The sequence below is a fragment of the Pavona decussata genome, unplaced genomic scaffold, assembly GCF_977016875.1.
Source record: "Pavona decussata unplaced genomic scaffold, jaPavDecu1.1 SCAFFOLD_313, whole genome shotgun sequence".
Taxonomy (NCBI): domain Eukaryota; kingdom Metazoa; phylum Cnidaria; class Anthozoa; order Scleractinia; family Agariciidae; genus Pavona; species Pavona decussata.
Genome location: NW_028145705.1, coordinates 1,013,927 through 1,024,302, shown reverse-complemented (window position 1 = coordinate 1,024,302; position 10,376 = coordinate 1,013,927). Strand labels below are relative to the sequence as shown.

The 10,376-nt window shown below is 42.4% G+C and overlaps 2 protein-coding genes across 2 annotated transcripts; both read left to right on the top strand.

The window, feature by feature from the left end:
* Positions 1-1,415: 1,415 nt before the first annotated feature.
* On the top strand, positions 1,416-3,753 carry LOC146454183 (uncharacterized). Its single transcript, XM_085095760.1, has one exon. The coding sequence runs from the start codon at positions 2,672-2,674 to the stop codon at positions 3,743-3,745; it is 1,074 nt and encodes a 357-aa protein (XP_084951886.1). The 5' UTR covers positions 1,416-2,671; the 3' UTR covers positions 3,746-3,753.
* Positions 3,754-3,840: 87 nt separating this feature from the next.
* On the top strand, positions 3,841-7,314 carry LOC146454182 (uncharacterized). The gene is made up of 2 exons (XM_085095823.1): positions 3,841-4,519; positions 5,218-7,314. The coding sequence occupies exons 1-2, from the start codon at positions 3,841-3,843 to the stop codon at positions 6,219-6,221; spliced, it is 1,683 nt and encodes a 560-aa protein (XP_084951949.1). The 3' UTR covers positions 6,222-7,314.
* The last annotated feature ends 3,062 nt before the right edge of the window (positions 7,315-10,376 follow it).

Genomic DNA, 10,376 nt, shown 5'->3' with positions numbered 1-10,376 from the left:
AAGACCTGATATTTCTCCAAAGCTGTTAATATGATGCAAAGATGCTTTAAGGGAGTCTACATCACTTTAAATGAGTGTTGTGTCATCGGCAAAATGAGATAGCTTCACTTCTTGAGAATTTGGAAGAGAAATACCTTTGCACTCTGGAATATAGCGGAGTTTCAGTGCTAACAATTTTACAGAAAGAATAAATAAAAAAAAAAAAAAAAAAAAAAAAAATATGCTAAGCGGACAGCCTCGCTGTACCCATCTAGATGTTTTAAAGTAGTTGGTCATATAGCCCCAATTCATCACTCCACTTTCGACATCGTTGTAGAGGATTGTAATCCATTTTCTAATGGCTGGGCCATTAGAAGCTTTTAAAGCCCTATGCAAAAAATCCCAGTCTAGAGAATCAAAAGCCTTTTCAAAGTCTACAAAAAAATATATACCGGAGATTTTATTGCTTTCGGTGTAAGACATTAAGTCATTTAAAAGCCTATATTCGGATTTCTGCGTTTTTTACATCAGCAGTCATTGGCTTGCAGACAAATAAAAATCAATTCTCGATTTCAGCTTTAAGCTTTTGGACTCATAGGTGAAATCTCTAGTGTTCGGATGAAGTTTACGATAAAAATCATTTCGGTCAAATTCTTTCATAAGGCTAATTATCGATCGAGTTTCAATATTCTGTTTCTCTCCAAGGAAGGCCACCTCCTTTATCTTTTGGCGTTAATTTACAATTCCAATCTCCTGTGATTATTAATTTTGTAATATCTGTTTTAGCTATAAGTTCAGGTACTAAATTTTTAATAAAAGTCAATTTTCCATTGTGCTGGTTTGGTGCATAGACATTGACCATAAAAAGTTCTTCATCACCCTTTAAGTTTAGCTATAATGTATCCACCATTTGGATCACTGTAAATAACATGAAGACTGAAAGGAGCGTTAGATTTCAAAAGGATACATACTCCCCTTGAGTGTTCTGACCCATGAGCAAATAAAGTTTGTCCTCCCTATTCCGCAGACCAGATATTCTCATCCTTTCCTGTGAAAAGGTTTCCTGAAGACAATATAGTGTCGCCTTTTGGTTTGTTAAATATGAAAAAATTCCTCTTCGTTTGGTTTGATTAGGTAACCCCCTAACATTAAGACTAATTATTTTCAAAAGACTAGTCATATCAACCTACAAGAGAAAAAAAAAACCGCAACACAAGCCACTGACAAGCAGCAATAATAAGCTAGAATTGACAAAAGAAGAGGAAATAAGTAAAGTTAACTACAAACAAGCTACTAATCAAAGAATAGATAGTGTGACACAATACAGAGCAAGTAACACTATCAAGAACAATCACAATGGTACAAAATAACTATATCTCCTGGGATTAAGCAGCTCCACCGAAAATCGAATGGAAATTTCTAACCCGAGACGGTACTGTAGAAGAATTATTTTTTCAGGCAAGTTAAACATTTTTCTTTTTCTTCGTTTTTCTTTTCTACTTTGGGTTTCTTTTGTACCGTTTGACCTCAGCTGCGCAGGTTTTTTCGGGCAATAGTTGGGACATGTCTAACTCCACCCCCCGTGTATTGATTCTCGGACATTCCTTTATTAAGCGCTTAAAGCAGTTCGTCCGGAATAATTCCAACGATTTTGATCTTGACTTTCAAATCTCTTTGCCTGTCCTAATACGTTGGCATGGAGTTGGGGGTAGAACAGTCGAAAAGACGTTAAAATTTGACACACATGTCCTTCATTCCTTTCGCCCTGATGTCGTCATTCTCCAACTAGGCAGTAATGACCTCGTTACTCTTTCGCCCTTACGTGTTGGTTCAGCAATCGATGAGTTTGTCCATTTCCGACACGATTCATGCGGGGTGCAGTTGGTGTGCGTGTGCCAGACTATTCGCCGATTCTCAGCTGAGGCTTTTAACACAAAGGTCGGCATGTTAACACGATACCTAAGGGTTGTGTTAGATCCTATACCATATGCCATGTTTTGGGGCCATAGAGGGTTTTGGCAGGCGAAAGACAATTTTTATACACCCGATGGCGTTCATTTGAACTCTAGGGGACAGCGTAAGCTATATCGTAGTCTCAGAGGGGCAGTCCTGCGATCTTTGCGCCTTTTGCCAAGTTCTCCCTCCTCGGAAGGAGTTTGTTAAGTTTGCTTCATTCTGATACAGATCTTTACATGTTTTGCCAGCTCTCAGTTGTGCCCTATGCCGAGCCTTTGATGTTTTATTGACACGTTCACCTATTGTTTGTGTCGGCCTTATATATTTGCTGTAAGCCATCGCCCCTTTTTGGGCGCGGCTACGTTTGACTCAGCTACAAAGCTGTTTGATTGCACGACTTGTTATACAGTCGTATGTATGTACGTATGTACTCCTTTTTGGCTGTACACGTATAATTATTTTACTGGCTCTGGCTCAATGTTAGGTACTGGCAGTTACCGCATGAGTGTACAATCCTTTCCGACCGCTCAGTTTTTGGGTGTGTCCTTTGCGCTCGGTATTCTGCCTTTGCCTTAGGCACTGTAGTACTTCTGGCGCTAAATGATCTGATAATTTTTTCGTTCATTTCCGTCGCTATGAAGCGCATTATTTCCAGCGCTGTCCCTCTGCGGTTTACGTTATTATTTTTATTTTATCGTAATCTAGTTTCTTATCTAAGAAATTTTATTGATAAGCCATGCCACCCAAGAAGCGTGCACATTCCGATCAGTCCAACACGCAAAGGAGAACGAAACGCACGCGAGGCTCCGACCTTTCTGAAGTTTCTCCAGACGACGCTGTTGCTTCTCAAAACCAGAGCAACCATCACAACCAGAACTTGATCTCAGTTGATCTGCAAACGCTATCCACCTCCATCTCGACGACCATTTCCCAGGCGATACAACAGGCGTTGGGACCCAGGGGCACCCGCAGCTTGACTCAAGACCTCAGAGCATCTTCAATTCCTCCTGTTGAAAATGATGGGGAACGTTCCGCCAGTGAGGCCATTCAAGGGGATATCACAGCTATAACACAAGGTACTCAGCCTCAGAGTTCCCCTCGGCAGCCATTTTCAAGCATAGCCATAGCTCTCGGCTCTAGAGTCAACCCAAAACTCAAAGCAAAAATTTGGGGTAACGAATATGTTGATTTTGGCGGGTTGCTTTCGTTGTCCCCAAATACCGATCGTTATTCCCTGTCCCTAACTCCCTCAAGTACGTCGTCTACTCAGCCCCAGTTGACACTAGAACCTAGCCAGCCACCTAAGAAGATTCATAACATCAGTCAGTGGTTGTCAGCTTTTAATACTTTTGTCGCTATTTATGTCGAGAAATTTCCTACTGAGGCTCCTAAGTTAATGAAATACTGCGAGGTCGTGAGGGACATTGCGTCCAAACCAGGTGACTGGTCATTTTATGACGAACAGTTTCGTTACATAAGACAGTCAGCTCCCGACCAATACCCTTGGGATACTATTCATTGGGAACTATGGCTAAGGGCAGTGACAAATTTTCGTGCTCGACCGCAGGTTCCCTCTGATAAGGTCTCCACGCGCTCTCGGAACCGCCAGTCGTTTCCGAAGGGAACTTGTTGGGCATTTCACGCCGGGCGATTCTGTGGAGGGTGCCGCTACGACCACGTTTGTTTCAAATGTGGTTCACCCCACCCCTCAAGTCAATGTTCATCCCCTAGTTCACAACGCGCCCCCCCCTGCCAGCCCCGGAGCCAAACAAGCCCATCCCCCTACTCAGCAGTCCGGTTACCCCCGTAAGGGTGGAAAGGCTTGATTTTCTTTTGCAGGGTTATGCTCCAGCTTTAAAACAATATTTGATTGATGGCTTTTCTTTTGGTTTTCGAATTAAGTTTATGGGGGAAAGGCGCCCTTTCGAATCCCCTAATTTGAAGAGTGCACAAGAGCAACCCCACGTTGTTACCGCTAAACTAGAAAAGGAGCTCGAAGCGGGCAGAATAGCCGGCCCGTTTTCTTCACCTCCTTTTCCGAATTTACGCTGTTCTCCCTTAGGCATCGTTCCCAAAAAGGATCCCTCTGAATTTCGCTTAATTCATCATTTGTCGTATCCTAAGGGTTCATCTGTTAACGATTACATTCCTGAAGAATTCTCATCAGTTCACTATGCGTCTATTAGTGATGCCATATCTGTCATCAAGAAGTTAGGAGCTGGCTGTTTTATGGCTAAGACCGATATTAAATCTGCATTTCGCATCATCCCGGTTCACCCTAAGGATCATGCTCTATTAGGCATGAAATGGGCTAACCAGTATTATTTTGATCGCGCTCTGCCAATGGGATGTAGTTCCAGCTGTGCGATTTTCGAAGCTTTTAGCTCAGCTCTCGAGTGGCTATCTAAAGATTTGTTCAATGCCTCAGGTGTTGTGCACATTTTGGATGACTTTCTCTTCATTGCCCCTACGAAGGAAAAATGTCAATCCGATCTTGACAATTTCCTTCGCATGTGTAGCTATCTCGGGGTTCCAATAGCACAGGAGAAAACCGTCGGGCCATTCAACACGCTACAGTTTGCTGGTATCACTCTCGATTCGGTGCGACAGGAAGCTAGGTTACCGGAAGATAAGCTTCAAAAATGCCAGCTGCTACTACATCATTTTTATACGAGGCGTAAAGTAACGCTTCGAGAGCTTCAGTCTTTACTAGGCCTTTTGAATTTTACCTGCTCGGTTGTCATCCCCGGCCGCGCTTTTCTTCGCCGAATGATCAATCTTACCAGGGGCATCCAGCGCCCTCATCACCGTATTCGCTTGACTAAGGAAACGAAATTTGACATTCAGGTTTGGCTTTCTTTCCTACAAAACTTTAATGGTAAGACCTTTTTCTATACTGAGTTATGGGAGGTCTCGAATCCTTTCGAGTTATTTACTGACGCCGCCGGCTCGAAGGGCTATGGCGCTATCTTTGGTAAGCATTGGTTCTTCGGCGCGTGGCCGGAAACATGGAAGCATTTTAATATCACCTTTTTAGAATTCTTCCCGATTGTTCTCGCTCTGCGCATCTGGGGGCCTTTGATGGCCAACAGATGTGTCATTTTTAACACCGATAATGCTGCTTTGGTTGACATCATTAATCATCACACTTCTAAACACAACTTGGTGATGATATTGGTCCGTGACCTGGTGTTAACCTCTTTGCGACACAACATAATGTTTCGAGCTAGGCATATTCAAGGTGTTCACAATACTCCCGCCGATTACATTTCCCGGTTTCAGGTCGACAAGTTCAAGGTATTGTGTCCGGGGGTAGACGAATTTCCGACGGCTGTGCCCGAGAGCCTTCTGCCGGAGAGTTGGTCACTAACCTGAGTGCTCTGCTTGAGTCCTCCTTATCTTCTGCTACTCGGAAAATGTATCAGAGAACGTGCGCAGTCTTTACCGAGTTTTACACACACTATTTTAATTCAGCTCCCCCTTCGCTCCCCCTGACCTGCGCTTCCTTGGCCCTTTTCATTTCCTATCTTAACGCCCGAAAATTGGCACCCGCAACCGTAACGTCTTATCTCTCCGCTATTAGTTATGTACACAAAATAGCCGGTGTACACGATCCTACCAAAACATTCGTCATTCAAAAACTTATGAGGGCTACCAGTCGCTCGAAGTCGGCTGATATTAGGCTGCCCATTACGCGATCTGTTCTCCATCAACTGGTCCGCTCATTGCAGCATACCAACTCTTCGGCCTCTCAGCGCACTACGTATTCCACCATGTTTTTATTAGCTTTTTACGGGTTTTTCCGTGTCGGAGAGCTAGCGACCAAAAGCCTCGATTGTTCTGATAGCGTTGTTCAATACTGCAACGTCAGCTTTCTTACGAGTTCAGCTGACATCCGCAGAGTCAAGATCACACTTGCTCGCTTTAAACATAACACGGACAATCGGCCCCATGATATCATTATTGAACGCGAAGATTCCCTTCCATTCTGCGCGGTAAAATCGCTCCTCGAGTATTGCCGGTTAAGAGGCAATAAGCCCGGGCCACTTTTCTGCTGTTCTGATGGGAGCCCTATTACTATTACCCATTTCAATTCTGAGCTACGTCGTTGTTTAACTTTTTGTGGGCTCGACACTTCTCGATATAAAAGTCATAGTTTCCGCATAGGGGCCGCTTGTCTTGCAGCTGAGAATGGTTACTCCGACGCTCAAATCCGGGCTCTTGGTCGCTGGAAGTCCGACGCATTCAAGCTCTACATCAGGTCGGGCACTTTACATGCCAACTAACTACTAAGTAATATATTTAGGGATGAATGGGTCATGGCGTAGTTCAGACATGGGCTGCTACCCTTTCTTATTTCTTGCCTGCAGTGCATTCGCCTCTGCGTTACTTATAAATTCTACGGCTCTCAATTCCTAAATAACGCGGGTAGGCGACTTAGGTCAGTCATGGGCTGCTAATTCGCCGCTTCGGTGCATTCGCCTTTGCGTCGATTATAAATTCTACGGCTTTAAATTCCTACATAACGCGGGTAGGCGACTTAGGTCAGTCATGGGCTGCTAATTCGCCTCCTCGTTTTAGAATAATTTGTTTTTCACGCTCGTCAAGCTGACAATTGTTTACAGATTGCGTCCAGGATGAATTGAGTCAGACATTGGGCTGTCGGTTCATCCTCGGCATTCATTTTTCTGACTGCCTAGCGATTTCGAATAGTAGTATTTGGTTATGTTGTCTTTAATTTTTCCTAGATCTAGATACTGATATAGTTTTCTTAGCTTGCTCCAGACTGCTTCAATTGTTTGTCTCTTTCACGGGCTGTGCCCGCCACCGTTTATATCATTTACACTGCTATATCGTTTTCATGTTGAACGTAACGTTGGTCAGTCATGGGCTCGCATCGTTACCGTTCTCTTCGGTTTGTCACCGGTGATATCCAGGCTCTGCTTTTCGTCTTGGTGGGGTTGCCACATTTTTGTGGCGGTGGCCGATATTTAACCCCACCTTTGCTTAAGAGATTGCGTGATGTTTATTATATCGATATTCTTGATGTCGGGTGAAATGAAAGCGTCACTTTGTGGCCAATTTATCCCACATTAGCAGTTATCATTTTATCTCCCGTCAATCTCGTCAGCAAACCAGTGCGACGTCACGCAGAGCTTCGGGTCCCGTTTCAGTAGAGACACGCGGGTTTCGTGATAAAAGGCCAACATTATGACATAAGCATAATGTGATTTTATCTCGAGGCCCGTGATAGTTAATTTAGGTGTGCCGTTGCATGGGGCAAGGAGCGTTGTCAATCATAGAACTTAAGCCAATGAAATGAGGTCATATCTAATAACACCGAGGTTATAGGCAAGATCAATTTATCTCGTGGTCCTTCTCGCCTTTATTCCCATCGTGTTAACATCCGAACGCAGATCTCCGGTACTGCAGAAGAATTATTTTTCCCGCCCCCTCCCCATGCTCCGGCCTTTCTTTGTAGGCTTTTGTTGCCTTTTAATATGACTTGGCTCTTTGCCGATATTTAACCCCACCTTTGCTAAAGAGATTGCGTGATGTTTATTATATCGATATTCTTGATGTCGGGTGAAATAAAAGCGTCACTTTGTGGCCAATTTATCCCACATTAGCAGTTATCATTTTATCTCCCGTCAATCTCGTCAGCAAACCAGTGCGACGTCACGCAGAGCTTCGGGTCCCGTTTCAGTAGAGACACGCGGGTTTCGTGATAAAATATTATTCGTACTTGAAATCTAAAGCTTCTCGAGATCTTTAAGATGTTGTATTTTAATTATTGCGGTGCTTGTTTTGACTTAAATCTTTCCGTCAAGAGTCCAAACTCGCCATTCTTCGTGAAGACGCATCTTATCTCGCACTTGCTTGAATGAACTTGCCCTTTGGGCCGTCAAATTTTCGTTTATGTACACTCTTTCTGCGCCTCGCAAAGACTCCCGAACGTTTACTCTGCGCTGCTTACGGCGATTGTGATACATTCTTTCTTTACTATAGTAATTGGAAAATCTAACGATTATTGGCCTTGGCTGAATGTTACCTTTTTTCATGCGGTCGGAAATATCGACGTCTTCTGGTACCAGGTCCACGTTCAAGCATTTCACAAGGTCTAAGATGATCTGTTCTGTATCTTCTTCGCTTTCTTCGGGAATGCCAAATATCTCTAAGTTAATTTTCATTGTGTATTGTTCAAGGTTGTCGTGAATTACTGAAAGTTTATCTACTTTCTCCTCTAAGGAGAGCTTTTGCACCTTGCTAGCCTCTAGCTTATTCTCCAACTACGGCTTTCTGCTGTAGACTAGCACAGTTGTTTGACACTGTTTTCATCTTGTTCTTTAGCTCCTCAATCTCTTTCACCACAGAGTCGACTCTTGCTTGTGTGAACTCAAGACTAACTCGTAGTTCTTCATAATTTAAGTTTTTTTGTTTTTCCAGCATTAAGTTGATATCAGTTTCATTTCTTTTCATCGCCTCCCAGATCATTGCAAGTGTTTTATCTGGCCAAAGCTTTTGAACGTGCAAAGTGCAACGTCTGAATTTTCTTTATTAAATCGCTTTGCGTTTGGAGATTTTATAGATTCTTCGCTACTGGCACTACTAAGATCACTTCTTTTACGTACAGTCCGGCTAGTCTCTGTCATTCTCCTGCTGTTATCCCATGTTTTATCTCAGAGATCCACAGAGCTCAAAAAAGCACGTCCGCCATGTGCAGCCTCTCGTCCCAGTCTAAAGTTTATAGAAATCGTACATAGTCGTTTTCGACAAAGAGAAGCAACAGACGGAAATACGTCTGCGTTCGCAGGCTATTTCAATGGAAACTTAACTGACTTACGTACTTCATATGCTTCACATTACAGGACCAAGATTCAAGTACGATAATCGGCTGCAGTCAATTTGAAACCGCGAGTAATTCAGATTAAGATCAAGTTGACAATTTCTGATATAGATTTTGATGCAAACGGTTTTGGGCTACTTCTATTGGATTGAAAGTATTACTTGATACCAAGAACAAAGATAAGTTTGGTGCCAAAAGTAATACCCTCTAATTTAATATTCTGGTATTAAAGTTACAAGCATTACTTTTTAACAGCCCTGGGAGAATTTTTCTAACTAAATTAAAAAAAACATTAAATTCAAAATCTGGATATAAACTTAAAAATATTAGAAGTCCATATTCTCCGTGTGCTACAAACCAATAGAGAAGTAAATGTTTAAGTCCTCAAATACGACAGCGAACCCGAGTTTTGTTTACATCTTTCAATTTTGAGACAAATTCTGTACCTGCGAACGCAAACGAATAGGCTATTTTTCAGCAGAAGTAGAACAAACAATTATGACTACTAAAAGGGACTTGTGCTCACGCCACATTTTCTCCGGCCACAGTTACCGTGGAAGACAACCTTTAGTGTATTTAAAAACAACTAAAACAATGAAAACGATAAAGCAGAAGTAGAAAAAAGAAAAGAAACTAAACAAAGCCATTACGGAAACCGGGTAGGATGAGTCGAGTTGTCTGAGGGAAGGGAAATGCAAGCTAGAACACAATTCTGACCGCTTTTAGGGATCTATACTCGTGAGAATTTTCAAACTCAGGACGTAAAACGTTCTATCACTTCTTTGCGTTAGTTTAGCAGTAAATTAAATTGGCCATCATTTATAATTGGCCATCCTTGAACAAGAGAACGACCTTCATATTTTACTTTTTAATATCAATAAAATGCCCTGAATTTTAACTGTTCATCCGAACCTGACAGTGAATGAGGAGTAAAACCAACCTCGTGCACCATTTTTGTTTTGCTGATTAGGGACTAATGGTTTGCAGTTTCCAAGAAATTACTTTTGGGGGGATGGTTGAGAGGGTGGGGGGGGGGGGGGGGACTGCACGGGGGATGCTAATCGAGGTGGGCGCTTGTCGAGGAAAAATGTGATTTCCATAATTTTGGCGTTCGCATCCCTAATTCCTTCCTTCGTTCCCCTTCATCTGTAGGGTGTCTTGACAAAAGAAGAAAAAGTGTAGAAAACTCTTAAATTCAGTTTGCTATGAAACGAACAAATATGCCATCAATCAACAGTTCGACCCCGCTTTAAAAATGTCAATGCCCCTAAGTAATTTTACGTTTATTGTAATTAATTTTAAACAAGGTTTGTTCATGTATATGTAATGTCATGTATAATTGCTTAGTTGTAGGTTTCGCTCTCATTTTCCTTGAAAAGTTTACATTTGGCAAGTTTTAAACTCTCAAGGTCCTTTTGATAACATTGGCTGGGTATCCCCTCACTGGAAGGGGTGATTTCAAGTAACCTTTTTGGATTTTTTTTTCTCTTCAAATGATATTTTAGAATTAGGGCTAGTTCCGATTTAAAAATGGGCACGTACAACAAGGACAGATTCCCTTCTGTCTCTCTCGCCCTTGTAAACGTTAATTTCC